This window comes from Dama dama, chromosome 26 (assembly GCF_033118175.1).
Source record: "Dama dama isolate Ldn47 chromosome 26, ASM3311817v1, whole genome shotgun sequence".
NCBI classification, from domain to species: domain Eukaryota; kingdom Metazoa; phylum Chordata; class Mammalia; order Artiodactyla; family Cervidae; genus Dama; species Dama dama.
The window spans coordinates 23,312,202-23,337,273 of record NC_083706.1 but is presented as its reverse complement, the minus strand read 5'-3'; the positions used below and the strand labels follow the sequence as shown (position 1 = coordinate 23,337,273).

Here is a 25,072-nt window from a genome sequence, read left to right as displayed (position 1 = left end):
CTTCTATACTGTTCTCCATAGTGGTTGCACCAATTTACATTCCCACCAACACTGCAGGAGGTTCCCTTTTCTTTGGAGACATTTCTAACCTTAGAGATTTCCCAAAGTGCTTATAAAATAGAAATTCTTCTTTGATAATATCTTCACAGTTTTAGCAAGTATTTTGGTCAATAAAAATAGTATCACTACTCTAGGACCTCTCTAAAACTTTGATAAATAAAATGAAAACTTATTTTACTTAAAATAAAAACTAAACTTTAATAGAACTATAGTGCTTTCCTTCAATATTCAACTTCCCAAATCTTTCCCAATCATCATGACTTCTTTTACTTGACAAGGAGATAAGCATTCTTTGCAATCTACTTCAGAATGAGGCTTTTGTACTAGGGCAAACCTAAGCACTGCTATACTTTTAGATATTTCAAAGTGAATCTTTGTGCATAAGCAAAATACGACCATTCCAGAATGTACCTACCTCCAAAATACACTTTAGTCTCCCTGACTTGGTGCTTTTAAATGCAAGTGTTTTGCAACACGGGTCCCAATGTATTTAGCAATGAAGAGAAAACCAAAGGAAAGTTGAAGATCAGTGCTTTTACTTAGAGCAGGTAATTTCCAATTTAGTTTTGGCAGGAGGTGGAGTTTGTTTCTTTGTTGCTAAATTATGTCCAACTCTTTGCACCCCAGGAACTGTAGCCTGCCAGGCTCCTCTGTCCATGCAATTTCCCAGGCAAGGATACTAGAGTGGGTTGCCATTTCCTTCTTCAGGGACTCTTCCCAAATCAGGGATCAAACCCAAATCTCCTACATTGGCAGAAGGATTCTTTACCATTGAGCCACCTGGGAAGCCCTGGAGGTGGATTTATCATGAAGCTAAATGAAGTTAACCCTCCAGTCTTGCTCTTGCCAAGCCCCTTCCAAAGCCCCGTATCTAAGAAATTCTATATGCTTTAGAGTCCCTTGGACTGCAAGGAGATCCAACCAGTCCATCCTAAAGGAAATCGGTCCTAAATTTTCATTGGAAGGACTCATGCCGAAGCTGAAACTCCAGTACTTTGGCCACCTGATGCGAAGAACTGACTCATTGGAAAAGACCCTGATGCTGGGAGAGATTTGAAGGCGGGAGGAGAAGGGGATGACAGAGTATGAGATGGTTGGATGGCATCACCGACTCAATGGACATGAGTTTGAGTAAGCTCCGGGAGTTAGCGATGGACAGGGAGGCCTGGCGTGCTGCAGTCCATGGGGTCGCAAAGAGCCGGACACGACTGAGCAACTGAACTGAACTTAGGGTTCATAAACCTAAGTTTATGACCTGTCTTTACCTGGTGTTTAAAAAACTTTTTTTTTAATTAAAAGAAAAAGATGTTTATAATCATAATGGCCAGAGGACTTTCCCTTCAGTTCTATGAGCAGAAACAATTTTAGATATAATGACATAATAATGATGACCTTGTACAGTAGGCTGTATACTATGCCACACTCCCCTAGTAATTTGACATAGAAATTCCAGAAGAAAAAAAAACACAGCAAACAAAACTAATGTGTTTAAGGCTAATTTAATGTTCCTCTCCAAAGCACTTCCTTTACATCAGTGTTCCATTTGCTTTAACACTTCAGATGTGCTGTAGATTATTCTACCTCATTGATTATCCACGTAGACTTTTTCATAAACAAAAGTCAGTTGCAGAACAGCTGTGACCTTTATAATGTTTCAGAGCTCAGGTTCAATGGTCCTATAAACTCAGTCTTACATGTCCTGGTTCTGCCACTTACTAATGGAGTGACCTCACATTCTTCCTCTCAAAGTGGGAAGAATTCTAATGTTGATTTCTCAGACTTGTGCCAATTAAATGAGAGACTATGTGTACCATGTCTAGCAAAAAGCAAGTGCTCAAACATGAGGTATTATTTATTGGTGGTAAGCTTTTTATACTCTTGTCTCCAAAATCACTGGGGATGGTGACTGCAGCTATGAAATTGAAAGATGCTTGCTTCTTGGAAGAAAAGCTATGACAAACCTAGACAGCTTATTAAAAAACAGAGACATCACTTTGCTAACAAAGATCTGTATAGTCAAAGCTATGGTTTTTCCAGTAGTCATGTATGGATGTGAGAGTTGGACAATAAGGAAGGCTGAGAGCCAAAGAATTGATGCTTTTCAACTGTGGTGCTGGAGAAGACTCTTGAGAGTCCCTTGGACTGAAAGATCAAGCCAATCAATCCTAAAGGAAATCACCCTGCATATTCATTGGAAGGACTGATGCTGAAGCTCCAATACTCTGACCACCCGATGCGAAGAGCTGACTCACTGGAAAAGATCCTGATGCTAGGAGAGACTGAGGGCAGGAGGAGGAGGCGACAGAGGATGAGATGGCTGGATGGCATCGCCGACTCGATGGACATGAGTTTGAGCAAACTCCGGGAGATGGTGAAGGACAGGGAAGCAGTGGGGTCTCAGAGAGTCAGATATGACTTAGTGACTGAACAACATCATCATTTATTGGTAGTAAGCTTTTAGCTGTAGGACTTTTTTCCAGGTGTTTGCCAGGAAACCTAAAGTAGCCTCTGGCAAAAGCAGTTAGAAATCATCCCAGGCATGACTAGTATTTTTTCCCCTGGAGGAATCCTTAAGAAAATACCTTTGAGAATAATGAGAACTTTTTAGAGCTGTCCAGAGAGAGAGAGAGAAGGCTTTTTCCTTGTTACTCCAGCAACAGAACTAGTAATAATGAAGGCAGTTTCCAAGGGAGTAGGTTTCGATTCTGTGTATGGAATAATTTTCAGTCACAGCTCCTCAATAAGAACTGGCTCACTTGCAAGCTTACAGAATTATTCATACAAAAGCTTGATAAGACATAAGGTGGGAGGTATTCGAACACTCCCTCTTCATTAGTTAATTCTGTTGTAGGAATCTAGGTTTTATCACCTATGTAAAACTTTAACTTCAGTTGATGATTAAGTTATCCAAGTTCTTGTTATAATATTGGAAATTGAGTTTAGCTTTACCTGTTGAAAGGTCAGTTTTCACATCACTCTGTGTTATTTTATTGTTATTTATTGGTAGTGAACTCTATTTTGGGGGGCTTCAAAATCACTGCTGATGGTGCTGCAGCCATGAAATTAAAAGACGCTTGCTCCTTGGCAGAAGAGCCATGACAAACCTAGACAGTGTATTAAAAAGCAGAGACATCACTTTGCTAACAAAGGTCCGTATAGTCAAAGCTATGGTTTTTCTGATAATCATGTACGGATATAAGAGTTGGACCATAAAGAAGGCTTCCAATTATCTTACAGTGTTTGTTTGAATATAAACATTCTCCTTGGTTAATTCCATTTAAAATGACAGAGACCAATTAAGGAAAAATTATATAAATATGTTGATCTGTTGCAGTTTTGGTACCCTGCAAATATAACTCCATACTACTAACGAGGCTCCTAAATTAGAATATGAAAACCTGTTAATAAATTTCTTGATACTACTATCATTGAAGCTAAGAATTTTATTCATTATTTTTTAACATGACTGTCAAATTATCTCAGGCTGCAGTACTATCTCCACCCTATTTTTCACAACCGATTAGGGTACATAAATTACAGCTTCCTTTTTCCTCCCTAAGTCATCTAGTACATCCCATTTGAAGGGAATGAATGAAATGAATGTTGCAACCATCTTGATGTTGTTAATTATTTTGTGAGATGTTTCATAACAGGAAGGACTTTGGCATGCAATCAATAGCTTGGAATAGTAACATCTTCAAGGATGTTAGGTTCTTAGCATTTATTTAAAAGTGGTTAAAGAAGAGAGTAAAATAATACTTCTATTTATTTATTTATTTTTTTCCATAAAATGTGTCTCTGTGAGGAAGGGTATGAGGGACAGACTAGCTAATTCTTGGTAGGCTTTTAGGTGTAAAACAAAAAGCCTTTCAAGAGAGCATCTTGGTAGTGAGATTTGCTTCTGTGATGGTCATAAGAAAATTCTGAAAATTGTTCTTCATCTACTTGAGCCTATATTTGAAGTTAAGTACACCAGGAGGGCACAAGCTGTCTCCCTGTTACAGGAAACATTCTCAGATCAGTAACAGCAGGGCTTATTAGGAGGAGAGGGGGAGGAGTCCAGAAGATTCCTTGTAACTGAAAGTTAACTTAAGAGGATTCAAATTTTATGTACCCAAACTATGTATATCAATTTGTACCACGTTTTATTTTATGCCTCACAAAGTTAAGAAACTTGGCTACTGTTATTTCGGCTTGCTCAGTGGCAAAGAATCTGTCTCCAAGCAGAGATGAGGAGATGAGAGCTGAGTCCCTGAGTTGGAAAGACTGCCTGGATGAGCAAATGGCAGCCCACTCCAGCATTCTTGCCTGGAAAATCCCATGGACAGAGGAGGCTGGCGGGCTACAGTCCATGGGGTCACAAAGAGTCAGACTGGACTGGATGACTGAACACACGCATACCCTATGAACTCAAGTATTATTTTGAGCTAGTAGTTACGATTTGATTTACACATTGTGATTTACTTGTTATTAAACAAATGGAGAGCCTATGATTAGGTAAAGATATAACTTAATCATCATTTTGGTTAAAACCAGACAAAAGGCCCCTTTATCATAAATGGTCTCATAAGAGTTGGTAGTGTTCAGGGCACTCGATGGGCATGTGTTACACTGACAGACTGAGGAGACAGTGAAAGAAGAAGGAAAAGTAGAAAAATATGTTAAAAAAAAAAAAAAGTCCAGGGAAAGAAAGGAAAGAAAGGATGGAGTGATGGAGATAAAAATAGAGAAGCAAACTTTCAAACTGTGGCACTGGAGAAGACTCTTGAGAGACCTTTGAACAGCAAGGAATCAAACCAGTCAATCCTAAAGGAAATCAACTGTGAATATTCATTAGAAGGACTGATGCTGAAGCTCCAATACTCTGGCCACCTGATGGCAAGAGCCAACTCATTGGAAAAGACCCTGATGCTGGGAAAGATTGAAGGTGGGAGGAGAAGTGGGTAACAGAAGATGAAATGGTTGGATGGCATCATTGACTCAATGGACATGAGTTTGAGCAAGCTCTGGGAGATAGCGAAGGACAGGCAAGCTTAGTGTGCCTCAGTCCATGCTGGGGTCACAAAGAGCCGAACATGATGGAGAGACCGATCAACAACGCATGTGTGCTAAGCCTCTTCAGTCGTGTCCGACTCTTTGAGACCCCATCGACTGCAGCCCACCAGGCTCCTCTGTCCATGGGATTCTCCAGGCAGGAATTCTGGAGTGGGTTGCCGTGTCCTCCTCCAGGGGATCTTCTAGACCCAGGAATTGAGCCCACATCTCTTATGTCTCCCGCATTGGCAGGAGGTTTTTGTTTTTGTTTTTACCACTAGCACCATCTGGGAAGCCTCTAGAATATATGGCCTACCAATAATGCAGAAGGTAGGGATTCCTGGATTTTTCTTGCATCTCAGAGGAGCTACATAAGAAAGAAGGGTGAATGTGGGAACATTACTCATTTTTCCACATAAAGAATTAAAAGGAGCTCATACAATCAATTTCCCTTTTGCCTTCCTGTGTTTTTCTTGCCTGAACTAATAAACATTGCATCATAGGTTCATACTGCTATAAGCATGAGGATCGTTTGTCTAATTTACCAATTTTAACAACAGCAAAAACTAGTGTACTTTCTAAGGACATACGAAATTCATTCAGTTCTTTACCGGTCAGCAGTCACTGAAGGCCCACTGTGTGCAAGGATTAAGTTAGATATAGAAGGGACAGAAAGGGATGACAGTGGGACCAGAGAGAGTGGCGTCTGGCAGAAGCCATGGCAAGACCTGTGTGAGTAAGGGAGCAAGAACGTACTCTTCTCAAACGTTTGGAACTGGTTCTGTTAACAGTGAGGAACCAGTGGAAGTTTTTAAGTGTGGAGCAACATTATTTGGGCTCGTGCTTGGGTGTGATAATAATGTGCCAGGTAATTTCGAGGCGGGAGCAAGACAATAGGTAGAGCCTGATGGAGGCATTTGTGCAAACATTGACCAAGTAGTTATGGAGAGAGGGGAGGGAGGGAGCTATAATAAACTTTTTAAGGAAGACTTATAAGTGGAAGTTCACAGTAGTTACCAAAGACGATTTAAAAAAATAATAAAAAAATGTTTTGGTACTTTAAGATGTGTAAGTATGAATAAAGTACTTATTTCTCATGATCATTTTAAATAATAACGAGTATAAACAGTATTTTTGTGGAATGATGAAGCTGACAACTTATTTATAAGAAAGTTTGAATACAAATACTAATAGACATGAAAATGAACAACAAAACCCACTTCAGGCTACTAGATATATAGAAGAGAACAGAATTTATTTTTAGAGGAGAAAGGACAGAAAAATCTTACCTTTTTCGTAACTTTTGCATTTGTTTCCTTATCTACAGGGCAAAGAACAGGATAGTGGTTAAAAAGAATGGATTTCAGCCTTGAATTCTGTGCAAATCTAGCTCTGGCATAGAACAATTGTTATCTTAGTTGTACACTCGCTCAGTCGTGTCCAACTCTTTGTGACCCCATGGACCCCAGGCTCCTCTCTGTCCATGGGATTTCCCAGGCAAGAATACTGGAGTGGGTGCCATTTCCTTCTCTGGGGGATCCTCCTGACCTAGTGATTGTCCTTGTGTCTGCTGCCCTGGCAGGCAGATTCTTTACCACTGAGACACCAGGGGAGCATCGGCCCACTGGTGGAGAGACAAGGTCTGAGAGAAAGAGGGGCAGGAGGGAGAGAGAGAATTTAACTGAGTTGAATGAGACAGTACATGTACAACACCTGTCACAGAGAGAGCCTTGCATATAGTAGGTGCTCAACAAATAGTAAGTACTTTTTTAAAAAAATTCTCAACAATGCTATTTAACACTTCTGGTAGATGCATCTCTTTTTGGAACTGAAGGGTATTTTATTAAAAGCAAAAGGGCCATGGCTGATTCATATCAATGTATGACAAAACCCACTGGAAAAAAAAAAAATAATAAAAAAAAAATAAAAATAATAAAATTTAAAAAAAAATAAATAAAAGCAAAAGGGAAACTTGGCGTTGGCTTTTATGTGAAAGAAGGTGACATTCCAGGTGCCCGTCTTTTTAATGAGGACATTTTTAACCGGACACAAGAGGTAGCCTCTCTCGTCACGTGTATGGCGTTGTTTGGCGGGGCAGGTTCATTGGGTTTTGCTGTGGTTAATTTTAACGCTGACGTGAAGGGGTTAATAAAAGCCCTTACTCGTGTTACATGGGCTCTTCCCTGGTGGCTGAGACAGTAAATGCCTCTGCCTACAATGCGGGAGACCGGGGTTCGATCCCTGGGTCGGGAAGGTCCCCTGGAGAAGGAAATGGCAACCGGCACTCCAGTGCTCTTGCCTGAAAAATCCCATGGACAGAGGAGCCTGGCGGGCTACAGTCCATGGGGTCGCAAAGAGTCGGACACGACTGAGCCACTTCACTTCACTTCACTTCACTTCGTGTTACATGAAGTAGCAGAAATTATCTGATGGAAACAGGGATTAAGAAAGGGAAAGAAAAAAAAAAAGGCTCTGCGGCAATTCATTGTTTCCTAACCAAGACGGACTTGTGCTTACAAGGATGAGAGGCGGCTACAACCTGGCAGTTTCCTCAGATGAGAATAACTTGGGGGAGGGGGCAACAAGGAGCCCCTTCCACCCGCCTCTAATCCGGCCTCTGGGACCGGGCTGGCCCCGGGGCGGGGCCCGGGCTGAGTCACCGCCTCCCCATTGGACAGGCGCGGCCCCGCGCCCAGAGGCCCCGCCCCTCCCGTGTGAATCGCCGGCCTCGGTGGGCGGAGCCGGCGCATGCTAATGAGCCGAGTGACCCGGCGAGCCACGAACTTCATTCCCTGCTCTGTGTCAGGATCGCAGAAATTATGTCCCTTCTCTCACCATGAGCTGGCTCTCCAATTCCCAGGCAGTTGTGCTCACTGCCTACCACCCCAGCGGCAAGGACCAGGCCCTGGGGGGGAGCCATGGCAAGGGCGGGGAGGAAGCCGCCTCGAGGTAAGCCTGGGCACTCGAAAGCCAGAGAACAAAACAAAACGCCCTTACCTGCTCCTCCGGGAAGAAAGTGACAGGGAAGTTGGTGTGGGTAGAAAGCAAGCGACAGCTGCAGGTCGCGCCTAAGCTCGTGCGGCAGCAGAAGTGTTTAACTGGGGCTTTCTGGACTTTACATCTCACCTAGTTCGAGTCCGAGACCGCCTCTACAGTGACTGGTGAAGACGGATAGGAAGGAACTGGGGCGATGGCTGTCAGGCTCCTCGCTCAGCAGGTGCATTTGCAAATACTGAAAGATCAAATAACTATATTTGAAACACTTCCTGTGAGATGGAATTCTTGAATGGGCCCAAGGCCCAGCCACTGAAACTGCTGCTTGGGAACAGGGCCAACAAGCAGGAGGGCTGTTCATTGTACAATCTGTTGTTACAGTGTGTTTTTTTTTTCCCCTCTCTTCTGGCTGAAAGCAAACTTCTTAGGCAGAGAGCCCCAGACACTGGCCTGTGGCAGTGTTTCACATTCTTTGGTGTATGTAGATCTGTTCTTGTTGTTATTGGGGGGAGCTTTCAGAAGGGTTTTGTCGGGAAGTAGTTCTCTGCTACCAGAGTGACCTGTGGTTAATGTTAACTCACTTTATAGGTGGAGGGGGAGAATATTCCATAGACCACTGACGCCCAAAGAGTACCTTTCTCTGTGTGTACTTTGTTGTGTTTTTTCAAGTTTTTTTTCCCCCTTACCTTTCCTTAATGACCTTCTCACTAGCTGAACATTTTTACCTCCGTATTAGATATAAATTGTAAATATTGGCCCAGTAGCTTGCAAACAGCAAATGCTAACCTGATAGGGTAGGACACTAATTATCAGTAAGCACATTTCCTCCTTGATGTTTAATGTGATAATAAAACCTTCTTTGTTCTTTTGTGACTTATGCTTAGGCCTTAAGCTGGAATAATGCCTTCTTTCATTTGTTTTAAAATCCCCAGATATGGGGGAGGGGAATAAAAATCAAAGGAATGGCTGTAACACTCTGCCTTAGATTCCCAGGCTGACCAGAATTATTCCTTACATAGCAGCCACCATATGTTTTCTGTTGAATTAATTCATTTCCAAAGATAAAAGGGATTTGCTGCTTGTGCTTTGGGTGTGTTATTTTCTGTCTTTTTAACTATTTTGTCTGAGAGCTCATAATGTGTTTTCAACCTTTTTTTTTTTTTTGTAGTGCACTAAGGGGATAGTAACCTTTCAGCAGTAAGCAGACAGCAATGCCAACCCCTCATTGTCCGTAACTTGGACTCCACTTGACAATCCAAATTGCCACAATTGTGCAGACTTAGCACATTCTCCAGAGACTTTACTCTGGGATGGCCTGAGGATGTGAGCTGAATTTTGGATCTTGAGTGAAAAGAACATTAGGGACACTGAGGCCTGACCTCCCATTTTTACCTTGACTCAAACCCCAGGAATTAGGCTTTTTTGCAAGATCTTTTCTAGGGCTTTGCCTATTGAGATACGGAGACTTTATCCTGTGTTTGGAGCTTAGCTGCCTGTTGTGGGTGACCTATACTTAAGTGACCTATACTTGTGTGGATTGAGGGAACAAAAGAGAGGAACGGATGCGTCATTCTCAGCCTTGTTGTCCCTCAGTTGTGTCCGAATTCAGAGACCCCATGGACTGTAGCCTGCCAGGCTCCTCTGTCCATGGGATTCTCCAGGTAAGAATACTGGAGTGGGTTGCCATTTCCTTCTCCAGAGGATCTTCCTGACCCAAGGATGGAACCTGCAGCTCCTGCTTTGGCAGCTGGATTCTTTACCACCCAGCCACCAGGGAATCCCCCATATTCAGCTTAGGTTAGAGCGAAGTCAAGAGGCTGCAGGGTGGGTAGCTGCTCAGAGTGAGTGCTGTCCATGGGGTGGCAGCAGGAGATCTGTTTTGCAGGTCCCCCCCTCCCCCGCCACCAGCTGCCATATTGCTTGCCCACACTGGCGCCAGTTCCCACCACTGAATCAGAGTCCTCTGCTGCAGAAGATGGGAGCCTTTGTTTTAGGGCTGGGAGGAAAGTCGAGAAAAGGGACAGTCCTTTTTTTGCTTTTACCCTTAAGCACATGAACTAATATATCAGATAAGCTCAGTGTTTCTCTGGGAGGCATCTTCTTTAGTTTGGAAGGGTTGAGATATTGCAGTTGGGGTAGGTGGAGGGAGGAGGGATTTGAGAGAGGAATGGTGTCAGGGGTGATCCGTTGAAGATGATGTTGAAGGAGAGGCAGGACACAGGGCTTTGGCTCTGGCTGGGGTGCTCAGCTTGTACTTTAAGCCCTGGCAAGTTGCCCCAAGGTGCAAGGTAATGCCTACTTTGAAAAGCACTTCAAAAATCAAACCAAACCAAAATAAAACAAAACCTCTGAAAAAGAGACAGTAGACTCTATGTTCCCGTCCACCTATTTAACAGTTGTTGAAGGCAGCACAGAAGTCTAATTTGGCTTTTTGTAAGACTTTGTCTCTAAATAATATGCACTTTAATGAGCTACTTATTCAAAAGTTCAATTAGATGAACTCATTATATGCCATTTGATAAGTATAAAGGATTATGTATATGATTTAGGATATTTATAGAAAGTGAATTGTAGACCTATGTTACCAAATCCTTTTTTTTTTTTTTTTTTTAATGTTCTTTTGGTCTTTGGGAAAGCTGAGATAGTAAGGAGCTAATTTTGTAAGTTATCTGTTAGTCTAAAATTGCCTCCATTCCATTATCCCTCTTTATCAGGATGTAGTCATTGTTTATTTGATTAAGGAATTCTTGCTACACTTGTTTTTGCTGTGTGTGTGTGCTCAGTCATGTCCGACTCTTTGCGACCCCCTGAGCTGTAGTCCACCAGGCTCCTCTGTCCATGGAATTTTCCAGACAAGAATACTGGAGTGGGTTGCCATTTCCTACTCCAGAGGATCTTCCCAACCCAGGGATCGAACCCACATCTCTTGCGTCTCCTGCATTGGCAGGTGATTCTTTACCACTGTGCCACCTAAGAAGCCCGTCCTCGTTAGAGTCTTTCAAATAGTTACAGAATCCTGCTTTCAATTTTTTGGGTTATGTTTCTTCTTGAAAACATTAGAATTTGAAGAAATATGCTAATACTAGTTGTTCTGACCGAGTTGTACATAGTCAAATGTTTCCAGAGGAAACTACTTTTTATGAGTAGCTATATTTATAAGACTTTATTTACTTGTTAATTTTCAAGTAGGTTTTTAATGTTTACTTTTGCAAAGCAGTTTTTCAAAAAATACTGCATTTTGGCTATCCTTACTGTTCTCCCTTGACTTTCCTGTCATTTTAAGAAGCGCTGTTTGTTCTGTTTGCTTCTTATCAGTTTTTGCTGGTATTTGATAAATATTAACGTCAGTCGTATTTTTCTTCTTACTGAACCTCTGACTCTAGTTATCATATGAGATATTTTTATGTCTTCCATGAGTACATGTATGGTGTTCGTCATGAAAGATTTTGTTTTGTTGAAGCCATTTGCCATTGGTGTGGGGCAGGCAGAACCAAGAGACCCTAGGTCACAGTGACATAAACCCTGAAACTCTGGGTATGGGGGCCAGGCTGCATGGGGTTGAATCCCAATTCTGCCAGTCATTAGCAGCCTGGCCTTAGAAAGATTATTTAACTGTCTTGTAAATTGAACTTCATGTTAGTACTCACTTCACAGGGAGGATTAAGTGGGAAGATCCGTGTAAAGCCCATAGAACAGGGAAGAGTTTATGGCTAACCTCTGCTTTTTTTCACAGTAGATACAGAAAAAGAACGTATTGAGCTTTGTGGTGTAGAATATATTCTTTTTCATTTTAGAAGTATTTTTACAAATATTATTTTGTCACGTGTTAAGAAACATGGGCATGATCCATGTGCTTAACTAAAAATGAGATAACCAGCAATTAATGATGTAAAAGTTCAGGCCTTGGAAGTTTAAAAGACCTTGGAGATGTCCTTTTGATCCAAAGCAACATTTACAATTTGAACTAGTGACAGCCACTTTTAACAGGCCTGCCTTGGGGCATTGATGGGCCACGCTGAGGTCTGCAAACATTGACTTTTATGGCAGGCTGGAATGTGGGTGGGTCCTCTTTTGGCAGCGGGACTAATTGCTGCCTCCATGCTTCTGTCCTCCTCCTTTAAGAATTACTGCTTCCAAAAAAAAAAAAAAAAAAAAGAATTACTGCTTCCTGTGTGCCAAATTAAAGAGGACTGCCACCTTCTTGTCTTTCAAGTTGAATTTATAACATTAAAAAAGTATGATACCACAGATAGAGTTCTTTCCTTTTGAATTTATGTATTATTTGAAATTATATATTTTTGGTGACGAAATGGTGAAGAGTTTTTATAATGAAATTATGTAATATGTGGACTATTTTCCTCAACTTTAGCATTTAAGGGTGATTTGTCATTCTGATTTTGCAGGAGTTAGTGACCAAATGCATTTTTAACCTGCCCATATGGATAATTGTTTTCTAGATCAATCTAGTCCTCCATTTCCTGGTGTAAGAGTGCTTTCTAAAAACTGTTTTTTTTTTACTGTGTCATTTAAAAGTCCTACTCGTAATTTTCTCTTGAGTTGTTAAAAGATACATCCAGTATTCTAACTAGACAGGTCTTGCCTTCATCTAGAATTGTGTGGTATTTGCCTTCTAACTGCCCTTGTCTGTGAGGTCTCTGATTTTTGTAGGTCTCTTTAAAGTATCTTCATGGGATTTATACTAGGTGTATGTCTTTCAAGTATAAGGATTTATAAATCTCAAGAACCCCACCTTTAAAAAAAAAAGAAAGGAACCTGCTGAAAACTTTCCTCGACTTCAGTGGCACACTTAACGTTTTTCACCGTTTACCCTCATCTCTCTTTTCTGAGCGAGGCTAATGCTTTTCAAGGTTTATGGTTGCTCTTTTAAATTCTTAGTATTTCTCATGTTTTTGAGAGTGTTGCCGCAAAACGAACTCACAAAGACTGATGCATTTAACAGTGCTCATGATGGCTTCTGGATTGCCTGGCAATTAGACCTAAAGAGTTTTTAATAATAATTGGCCCACCAAAATGAATTACCTTTTTCTCTTGTTTTAAAATTCCTCATTGTCTGTACACCTGAGTATCATTTACAGGTTAGAAAAAGGACCGGGCATCCTAGAGGCCGAGGCTACACTTGTGTGGAGCGAGTTCCCTGGCTGTGGACCTGTAAGGTCTCACTCTGGCAGCCTCTGCTCTCCTAGATCTTGTTTGAACGCTACCCAGAGGTCTGGAGAAGCCTCTCTACTTGTTCCCTAGTGGTGGCCTGTGAGAAAGCTTGCAACAGCAGAAACTTGAGGCCTCCAGGCTGTGGCTTCGGTGGTGGTGCGGTGGAGGGTGGGCGTGGGAAGGGTTAGCAGCGTGGCCTCCAAGCTTGGTTTGGCGAAGAAGGTGTCCTAGACAGGGTATGATGCCAGTCCCTTCCTGAACTCTCCCCTCTGGGTAATTTCTTTCCTGACCTAAACCTTTCATTTCATACAAATACTCCAAGATAAAATGGCTTGTTGTCAAAGTTTTAGTCAATACTGATATTTAATGACTTTGTTTTACTTTTGATAAGAGGAGATAGAAAGTAAGAAGTTTTCTTACAGGAGGGGACTGGGCTTTCCCAGTCTTTTCAGTGAAGAACCCACCTTCAATGCAGGAGATGCAGGAGACACTATAGATCCCTGGGTGGGGAAGATGCCCTGGAGGAGGAAATGGCAACTCACTGTCTTCTTGCTTGAGAAATCCCATAAGTAGAGGAGCCTAGCAGGCTGTAGTCCATGGGGTCACAAGAGAGTCTGAACGCAAAGCACAGATAGGGACAAGTCAAGGTGTTGGGTGGATTAGGGCAGAGGGAGCAGATGGGACGATGTGCGCATAATTCTGAAGACACATTCTTTTGACTTCTGCATTTGTTGCTGGGAACTGGCCAAGTTTATCCCCTTTTTTGAAAGAAGTAAACAGAAACCATAGAGATCTGCATGGTCAGTTACTACATCTGGAGTTGTTACTCAAGTCCACCAAACATCTGAATTTTTGTGTTGGAAAAAAAACGGTGACATGTCATTCCTTTGACATATGCTCTTTCGGTAGTTGCTTTTGCAAAGAACACTTCTGTCTCTAGGGAAAAAGAGGTTTATTGCAGGCATCTGGGTCATAAGGAAAAGACCATGTCTTCTTCCCTCAGGACTGGTCACATGATAAGTTGCTGTCTTTTTGGGACTCTATTCTTTTCTGTACACTGGCTTTATAATCATATTTGGAGCTTGAGCTTGCCTCTTTTAATGGATGCCCCACGTGTGTCGCCCTCTCAGATCTTATTTCTCATTGTGTATGAGCTAATTTCAAATATTTGAACGGGGATCAGTTTTGCCCAGTTCATTTTTTTTTCAGCTGTCCCTGGAAGCCTATGATTTGACCATCTGGGGTCTTTTTAGAGAAGCAGATTCTGTCAATGGGGCAGCTTCCCTTCAAAGGTAACTTGGCATCTTTGCTAAGCTGTTTAGAATTTGATTTGATTCCTCATTTATGAAATGAGTGCGATAATGTTCTGCTTCACAATGTTAATTATAAAGATCAACTGTGTAGCTTTTGAAAGCATTAAAAAAAATGTACACATCAGGAATATTATTGCTGAATCATTTTCAAAACTTTTCCCAGGACAATTCACTTAACCAGAATTGTCATACTGAACTTTTTGCTTTAATTGGCACTTTCCTTTTTTGCTGTGTATTAGATTAAAATGTAAGTTCCTTGCTCATTTTGTCTCTTTACTTGGATTTAGCAAAGGGCTTGACCTACTCTAGGCAGGTAATAAAAATTTGAATGAGTGTAAGAGGAGTAGGGTGTAGTGATTACATGAATAGACTTTGGAACTAGACTGTCTTGGTCAGAGTCCTGGTTCTGTCATTTAATAGCTGTGTGATCTTGGGCAAGTTGTTTAATGTCATAGAGCCTCAGTTTTTTCTTTTCCTTCTGCAAGCTGGGCATATTAATACATAATTCAAGAGTTATGCGGTTTGAATGTGTTAGTATGTGTAACATTCTTAAGAGTGTTCTAAAGTACAGTGACTGTCTATGATGATACAGGGGACAGAGGAGCCTGGCGGCTACAGTCCATGGGGTCGCAGAGAGTTGGATATGACTGAGGGACTAACGCTTTTACTTTCTGTCGCAGATGTTGGTGAATTAATCTGGAAATACTGCTAGAAAGCATCTTTGAAACTGAGTTGTAAGTGGTTTGGGAAAAGAATGTTTGCTTTAATACATATGCAGTATAATTTCTTAATTTGAGAAATAGTATTTTGGAATAAGTTTAAGATATTTATAAAGATATCAGATTATATTAATTTTAAGAAATACTAAGAATACCTATCTTAAAAAAAGGGCTTAAAGGGTACTGAACCCTTGTTAGGCCCAGGTGACTGTTTTAAACAACTTTTTGTAGTTTGGGTGGATATAAATTTCTAAATCATTTGTTACTCTTAAGAATGTGGAAAATCATCTCATGTAGAGCAAGGAACAGTTATTTGCTAATGTTCCTCAAAGACCAAATTGACTTTAGGTTATTTGAATACTTGTAGGTAAAAGCCCCAATATATCACCATAGCTAAAATATTTGAAGACAGGGTAATGTTTACACTTTTCCCCCTTAAAATGTACCTGTGTACTTTCTGAACAACTCTTGATCTTATAACCAAGCAGTGATATTTCATGGAGCAGAGCTACACTGAGGGTGTGATACCCGCAGCCCAGATCCTCACCCAGTTACCACTGAGCTACACCCCGTTTCCCAGATAGTGCACACATTTAAAGACTACTGATTTTTCTCTTCCTCTGGCTCATACATAATACATTACTTTAAATGCTCACTGTGCACTGGGCCTAGCCTAGGAAGCTGTCCCCTCAGCCAGTTCTTCTCAAATCCGTCTCACATCTGCCTTTCAAGTTGCTGTTAACTCGGTAGCTCCTGCTTATGAGTGGCTCACAGAGTAGGCTATTCTGCTTCCACCTCTAAGAGGCTGGGGACTTCAGTGGTGGGGTGGGAGAACCTGGAGGAAGGAAAGAGATGGTGAGCTGGAGAGAGGAGGGAGGTGCAGTCCACGGAGTTATGCAGAAGCCATCTTCCATAGGCAGAAAAGTAGCATCATAGATGGTAATCAAATCCCATAGAGCTCCAGTTGTGCCTTTTCTGGATTCATAGAGTTCTTTTCGCCAGTTGGAAAACTCAAAACACCATATATTTGTGGCATTGTTGCTATGGGAGAATGTGTCCTGAGTTCCCAATAACATGTTTCAAACCTAAGTAAAACCTTCACGTAAGTTGGGGATGATGTTTTTTGCTGCCTTTTAGGATCTGTTCGTTGAGACGTGAAAGAGATGTTTTTTCTGCTGCCTTTAGGTTTGTCTTTGTGTAGTACAGTGCACTTCTCAAGGTGCACGGGAGTGCTGCATACCCTGAACATGTACCTGTCCTCCATTAGGGAGCAGCCACTAGCCGAGATTTGTCATTTCTTGGGAAGATTTAGAAATGTGGAAATTGATATATGTTGTTCTGTCTCTAGTTGAATCAGATTAGAACTATAAAATGTAATTAACTTAAAATGGGAAATGCTTTAATAGCATGCTGCTGTAAAAGGGAAGCTGTGTAGAAAATTAATGGAATCCACACTAGCTAGAATTTTTGAAGTTTGGGTGGTTTGGCTGTAGAGATCTGGTTTATCTCTGAATGCTAATGTCTCTCAGATATCATCTATGTATTTTGAAAAAAATAGTAAGAATTATTTATTCTTGATGAGCAGCATAAAATTGAAATCCTACCTAGAACAAGATTTGGGTAATTCAGAAAGGCTTTAAAAATATGTAAATGTAGAATGTCTTAAAATTTAAATTATTCAAAAAATCTTAATATGTATTTTATTAAAAAACTGAAGATCTTTGCTGAGTATATATGATAAGCCTAGAATAAAATGAATGTAAGAATTGCTACTCTGAGGGAGCTTGCAATATAGTTCAGATGGATTCTGAAACATTTTCAGTATCATATTTAGGAAGCCATGCTGTGGTTCTCTTTTTTGAGCTATGACTTCACAGAAATTTGTTACTGAGTAATTAAGATTTGGTTTGAGTAGGACAAGGTGAGTTGGGAACTGAAAGTTGAAAGGAGCTTTGTCTATTTATAGGTGGTATAGAAACATGTAACTCGATCAACCTATTCTATAATTAATGTTTAGACTAGAGTTACTAAGTGAGTGTCTTTTCATTTCTTTCTGGTCCAAATAATGCTGTCAAAGCTATTGTCCATCATCTGATAGAAGTTATTTAGGTCAAAGTAGAAGTAAGTTTGTATGATGTCTTTTTTTTTTTTAAGTAAATCATTGATTGTTAAAATGGGGATATATATGCTTTAATATCTCCAGGCTAAAATGCTTTTAATTATAGCATTTTTGAATCATTCTGGAATATAGTGTAATTACATAATGTCATCAGACTGGATATATTTAGGTAAATGTATAAGTATATTAATCCTTCATTGTTCGTTGCTCAGTCATGTCTTACTCTTTGCAACCCCATAGACTGTAGCCTGTCAGGCTTCTCTGTCCAAGGAATTTTCCAGGCAGGAGTGAGTAGCCAGCCATTCCCTTATCCAGGGGATCTTCCTGACCCAGGGATTGAACCTGGGTCTCCTGCATTGCAGGCAGATTCTTTACTGTCTGAACCATCAGGGAAGCCCTATTAATCCTTTGCTTCCCATTTTTTAGAAAAAAGGTTTATATACTTAAAAATCAATAGTGGCCTGGCAGATTGTATAATAAGTGAAGCAGATGATTGGAAAATACAGGCAGAAAAATGTAGGTTTAATTAGAAAGTGTTAGCTAGAATTTTAAAAATACAGAGTAAACCCCCTCAAAATCTGATCTGCAGTTTGGATCTGACCCAGGTACCCTTGTATGTGACCCCTACCCTGCAGGTCAAGGTGGTTGTTTCAATTGTCTGTTGCTGTGTAATATACTACCCAAAACTTAGTGACTTATGAGTTTTCTCTTGGTTCTGGAGGATCACAATCAAGTTCTTTCTTGGGATCCATCAAGCAATGTGGGCTAAGGCGTGGGGGTCATCAGAGGCTTCTTTGTGCATAGCTTTGACATCTGTGCTGCTGGGTCTTCTTTCTCCTTTTGCAGCTTCTCTGAATGACTGGCTTGGGCTTCCTCACAGCATGGCAGAATCAGAGGAGTCAGACTTCCTACACTCTTGTTGGCCTACCCGAGTGAGCATTGGCTTCTTAGGGCCTAGCCTCAGAAGTTACTCAGTTCCGCTTGCCCATATTCTGTGGGCTGATGAATCATAGCCCATCTCGAATTTAAGAGCATGGAGGTACAGGTTTCACCTCCTCTCGGTGAAGGAGAGGCTTACTCAGCTGGGTAACAAGGTCATATTTGGCAATAAGCTACTCAGTTATCATTCCAGTCTCTCTGCATCTCCTACCTGCTTTTTCTGGCCTTAGGCCAACTGCTCTTGTAGACAGAAACCTCTTCCGTGGAGCTTGACTTTAAAATTTTCTACTAGTACGTGCACATCGTATGCACACTTACCGTTCTGCCTTGCTTTATTAGGTAAATTTATGTTGGAAAAGTTTTTTTACTCATCAAGAGCATAAATGCCTTAAGCTTAGGCCTAATTTTTCTTTATCCTAAGTACTAGATGGATTCAGTACCCTGTATATCCTAGGAATTCAACTGTATTTGTGCATTGATTGATATTTTATATTTTGGAAAGGCTGAGTTTTATGTTTGCAAAACATTTAATATAGAGACTTTTCTCCTTTCCACCAAAAAAAAAAAAAAAAATTGATTCTGAAAAACGTTTTTCACAAAAGGTTCTAAATTTGATTTTAGGCACAAGTGGATTTGAATTTGGAAAGAATAGTCCTAAGAAATGAGATCTTCTTCCTTGTGAGAAACATGTTCCCTCTATTTGATAGCAGCAGAGTTGCCAAAGGCCCTTGTTTGTTTATATCCAGTGATATTTACTCTAAGGGACTGTTGGATACAGATGTAGTATTTTGGAGTACATAATATTTTTGAGATCACATAGTACATATGGAAACCATCCCAGAGGCTGTATAAAAATTAATTGCCAGTATTTGAGTTGCTTGCTTTTTCTCCTCCCAGAACGTTAGTTAAATTTAGCAGTCGTCCAGTAATTCTTATCACTGCTTGTCAGCGTACCTAAATAGCATCACTGTAGAACTTCCTTTCTTTCTTGTTCAGAAACGTTGCTTTACTATACCAATTATTACACCGTATTTGCCTCTCACCACACTTCTTCAGAGTGTTAGTCGCTCACTCATGTCCGACTCTGCGATCCCACAGACTGTAGCCCTCTAGGCTTCTCTGTCCATGGGATTCTCCAGGCAAGAATATTGGAGTGGGTTGCCACTTCCTTCTCCAAGGTGTCCTTCAAAGCAAAGAGGAAAATAAGTGGCTAGAACACTCTCTGAAATCTGGAGGGCAGAGGGTGTTTTTTCCTTATATAGGGGAAATTTTTTTAAAACTGTGCTTAATGATTAGAATATGTATGAAACTAAATTGAAACATTTGCTCAGTCATGTCCGATTCTTTGCGACCCCATGGACTATAGCCACCAGGCGCCTCTGTCTATGAAATTCTGTAGGCAAGAATACTGGAGTGGGATCCTTCTCCAGGGATTGAACCCGAGTCTCCTGCATTGCAGTCAGATTCTTTACCGGCTGAGCCACCAAGGAAGCATTTCTTTAAAAATACTTTGTATCCCCAGCTTAGAGCTGCCACTGTTTTGTGAGAACTTGCTGTGTAAATTTTAGTTATTTGTCTATAGCAATGATGGTAATGTTTTATCAGCTCACTTAGTTCCTAAGATTTTAGGGTCATTGGAGAAATAAATTTTTCCTGTCCCAATACCTGGAGATGGAAATGGCAACCCACTCCAGTAATATTGCCTGGGAAATGCCATAGACAGCAGAGCCTGGCTATAGTCAGGAGTCCTTAGGCTAAAGTCGATGGGGTTACGAAGAATCAGATATGACTTAGTGCCTGAGCACACATACATACTATAGATTGGAATCATATCATCTCTGTTTTTCAGGCAAAGAAAAGAGACTGACCCCTTTTGAGCTTAGTTGGTAGCCTTATCTTGGGAGCCAAGGCCAGGCTATGTGTCGTTGAAATTAAAGGCTTATTCTAATAGGTTTTTTACGCATTTCAGGAAAAAAACAGTACTTTGTTAATTTGCTTAAAACAAAAATCCTTCAGTAAATAAGTCTAAGTGATAGATTTCTTTTTCCCATATCGTGTGGAATATTATTACTAGATGTTCCATTAAGAAAGAAGAAAGTATTTCGTGGTCTAATACTTAGGTGTAAGTCAAGTTTATGCAAGATGCCTTATAGCATATATTTCAGTTAGTATCATGAATTTCTAAAAAAAAAAAAAAACTTGTAGCAGGAATCATATTTTAAATTGATTGCACCAAGGAGACTTCAAAACAAAAAAATAAAAAAGCCACTTGTTACCAATGTTCCAGGGAACACAATTTGTAAAATCCCCAAATATTATTGTTTCTTTATAAGTGGAAACATGTTGAAAAATTGTATAGTTTAGAGTTAGGAACATATTTTGGGCTTTATTTGTTGTGGTAGTACTGGTATTGGTAATAGTATAATGGATTTTTAAAAATTACCCTTATGTGGGCACTGTTTTATCAATAAAAGCATGCCCTTTTAAAGCTCCTCTTGGTGAACATACTTCCACAGTAAGAATGTTTATTGCTTTTTTAATACCCAAGCTTTATAGCATGCACATCTTTTAATACAATATTTTTAGCTCATGTTTTTATAGGGAAAATTTATATGTATGCCTCCAAACCCAATAATGACATATTAAACCCAAATGTGGGGGAAATAGCTTGAGTTACATTTTTAGTATGACATGGACATCTTGAAAACCACACTCATTGTCAGCCAAGAGGTCATATGCCATGTCGCCAGCTAGACACAACACTTGGTCTTACTAATGGTTGGTCTCAGTAAGCAGCATTTTCAGCATTTTACTTTCAACATGATAGTCTGTTAGTTACGTATGGGAGTTTTGCTGTGTGTTTTGTTTTCAAAAACGGGTTGAGGGTCTGGGGTAGATGTGTTACACATTTTCTCTATTTGAAAGAAGAGGACAATGTCAGTGTTTTTTTTTTGTTTGTTTTTTTTTAAGGTAAGGATTGCTGCCAGTACTTTATAGACAGGTTAACAACCCAAGCACGCAGGTGATATCACTCCTAATTTACACAAGGAGAAATAAAGGCAGGGAGCAACAAACCTCACTTGAGGGCCTAGAGCTAAGTTTGGCAGGACTAGGATTTGAACCCAAGCAATCTGCTGTCAGGGTCTTCACTGTGCTGTTCATAAAAATGATTAGTTTCCAACTTCTGTAAACCGAATATGGCTTCTGGAAGTATATGCAAAGCAAGTTAAATTACAACAGAACGTTTTGTTGTCTGGTGGTTTGTGTGTTTATAGTAAAACTCTTGTTCTCTTTGCTGTTAAGAGAAGCTTATGTGAATCTGAATTTTCAGCAATTTGCTTGGTAGTAAAATAGGCACTTTGGAAGATAACCTTAGCTACTTTCAAAACCCCGTGATACCATTTACTGCAATGAAGTCGTAAATAGTTTTAGTAAATTCTACCATTTAAGCAAGTAATTTTGTGTGGCCTTCTTTGAGGTGTCTTCTGGCCTCTTGTGGTCAGCTCTTCACATAACTGGGGCCAATTGTATCACAGAGGAAAAGAAAAACAAATATTTATTGAGTACACTCTGTGTTCAGAGCCCTTTAAAATGGACTTGTTTAATCTCATAAAGTGAGAATAACCATCCACATCCTAAGACAGAGAAAGTTCACATAAATACATGAGATAGCTGGCTGGAGATTGAACACCATGTGTACACATCAGTCCTGGTTGGAACCTTGGTCATTTTCATTACTAACTGCTGTAGAGTAAGGAAGGGCCATTGTTGTTTTTCTCTCTTCCAAGCACTTGTGTCTGAATGACACTTGAGACTCAGTTGAAACGGCAAGCTGCCTTCTGGGGCAGATCCAGAGCTGGGTCTTCCAGAGCAGCGGCCCGAGCCTATGGTGCTGTGGTGGGGGCTGTGGGAGCCGGGGGGATGTAGGGGTTCCTGTAGGTAATGTAGAGAAAGCCCCAGGCTGGGGCCTCTCCTTTCTCTCCATCAGTGGGTCTTTGTAAACTGGAAACTGTCTTCAAAAGCATTGAAGATCTCCCTAACCAGCATGAAACGCTAACACGATGTGTATAAAATACTGCCATCATCACCAACTGTCCTTGCCATTACGTGGCTGTATTTTTCAATAAAGTTCTGATAATCAGATTTTCCTTAGTCCTAGAAAAATAGGACAGTAAGACAACTGTGAAGCTATATCGTCTCTGTCTTCCCCAGCCATCTAGGTGGTCTCAATACCGTTTCTGTTGCCTGAGAACTGTCCTCTGAAATCCAAGTGTACTGTTCTCTTCAGCTCTCAAAGTCTGGGCATGTCGCAGTTGCTACCGAGCATCTCCTTTTCACTTATTAAAGTCATCCAAACACTTCACGGGGATGCAGGGCCATTAAAATCTTGGCCTACCACAGACCTGAAAGTCTCAAAATAAAATGACCTATTTGGTGTGTCAAAAGCGCTTTTGATTAAATTACTGAAAATATTTAAGAAGGTGGTGAGTGACTGACTGAACAGCATATATGTAGAATTATCTTCTAGCCATGGAGATTTTTCACAGCAAATGTCAGTAGATTTTCTTAGTTTATAACTACTTACCAAGTGATCAACTCCACCACAGCTCTTTCTGGAGCTTCCTTGCTTTTAGGCAAAGTAATTAGAAACTGGTCCGAAAGCCAGACATTGGGGAGTACCTTATTCTTGGTCCTAAACCTAGACCTGTCTTATAAATAGTTGAATTGCAGGCCAGGCTGTCCCTGTATGACATGTTCCCGTAAATGTCCTGCTGCCACAAACTGCTAATCTTGGCCAAAATAGAATTCTCTGTCTGCCCAGAGCTGTCCTGCTTTCCTAGGATGCCATCCCTGGGCTGCTTTGCCACACAGGAAGGCGTGCAGACGTCACCCAGAGAAATCCGCTCGTCTCCCAAGATCCTCTGCCTTTTTAAGCTACTTGACTTGGTATCCTTTCTCTGGACCCAGGCACATGGTTTGCATGGAGCGATCTTCCCAAGCAGCCAAGTCTGCAGTCCCAGTGCAGGAAGGACCAGGAGAGGGGAAGGAAAAGATGAACCTGTGCTGCCAGGTTAACCACAGGTGATGGGGCAGCCTCGATGAAGGAGCCTGCTCACGCAGGCTTAGCTCCATGGACAGTCCTTTGGGGAGAAGGAAGGATGGGAGGACATGTTTTGCAGAAAATTAAATGTTTTACAATGTAAACATTTAACAGAGAAGGCCCAGGCTGCCCAATCGTCGTCTCAGGCCAGTGGTTCCAGAGGTCTCAGTCAAGGGAACGATGTAGTCCCTGGGCTTCAGGATCAAGAACAGAAAAATGGACCTGGGCCTGGAGGAGGAGGAGAGCAGTGATGGAAGTAAAGGACGATTGGACGACTGCTCCAGTCACCTTACAGCGGTGTTGGCAGCCTGGGGAGGCAAAGTGGCCTGTTGTTCAGTTGCTAAGTCAGGTCTGACTCTTTGTGACCCCATGAACTGCAGCACGCCAGGCTTCTCTGTCCTTCACCGTCTCCCGGAGTTTGCTCAAACTCATGTCTATTGAGTCAGTGATGCCATCCAACTATTTCATCCTCTGTCACCCCCTTTTCCTCTTGCCCTCAATTTTCCCCAGCATCGGGGTCTTTTCCAGTGAGTCAAGAGCCCAGAAGGCGCTGTGGGCTGACCAAGAGTGGAGCGTGGTCACTAGAGCTCTTGGACATGGGGAGGTGTGTATGCAGCCTCGCAGCAGCCTTTTGGGAACCAGAGACCATTTCTTTGCACCGTTGTGATGGGGTAGTTCACATCCCCTCAATTCCGCTTCCTGGGGAGGTGGCCAGGGAAGCACCTCTTCAGGCATACCTTTTATTTTTTAACAAAATATCTCTAGAAAAATGTGTCCTGTGAAAACTTGGCCCCTGATTTTAAAGCTTGGGGGAGAATTGGCCTTTAGATTTCCACCTGAATTGCTGATAGTCCAGGTATTTTGAAGGCATGCTCAAAAGAGTGAATTTCATTAGGAAGAACTAGCTTCCTAAGCAAAATGTGCAAATGGACAAATTCATCGCAGGTTAGATTGATCTTCCATGGAGACGGCTGAAGCAAAGGGTCTGCCTGACTCGGTGTCTTCTCCTGCCTCTCCCCCATCCCATCCTTGCCATCTTGCTCTTTGAGAGGAGTTCCTCAGGGTTCTAAGGGCCCCATGTTGAAAAGGTGTGCTGGAAGCCTGTCATCCTTTATTGAGAACTGAGTTAGGGAAAGTTTTGGTGTGTTTGTGTTGCAGGTGACCATTTCTGGGTTAGTCACTCCTTCCTCCCTGCCTCACAGACTTCCTGCTGCTTCTCCCATCTCCTTGTTATTAATGAACCCAGTTCAGAACTGAACAACCTGTTAAATTGCAAGGATTTTGTGCACTGCTATAACATGCCTTATGTTGCTCATCAAAGAACAACTTAAATTGAGCCCCCATCTATAAATGACCAAGATATAATGCACTGTTACACTGTGTTTTTAAACAATCAACTATTTCTTTACTATCTGAATTGTCATCTTATTATATTTAGAACATAAATAGTTTTATACTCAGACAATTTTATATGTTGTATGTAATGACAGGTAATTTGAGCTGAGGTTAAAATCTACCACTTTTGCTAAATCCATGTCATATATTTAAGAGTTTTCCATTTTAAGTATAGCATTTATAGTAATATATCTGATAAGCATGTATTCAGTTCGGCTGTGATTTTATG

The 25,072-nt window shown here is 41.1% G+C and overlaps 1 protein-coding gene across 1 annotated transcript in view; it reads left to right on the top strand.

Annotated features, from left to right (window-relative positions):
• The first annotated feature begins 7,855 nt into the window (after positions 1-7,855).
• The window catches only part of ARHGAP18 (Rho GTPase activating protein 18), a 127,624-nt gene continuing 110,407 nt past the window's right edge, over positions 7,856-25,072 (top strand). The window contains exon 1 of the mRNA XM_061129974.1: positions 7,856-8,043. Coding sequence (XP_060985957.1) covers positions 7,931-8,043 — 113 coding nt within the window. The 5' untranslated portion in view covers positions 7,856-7,930. The remainder of the gene's footprint in view (positions 8,044-25,072) is intronic.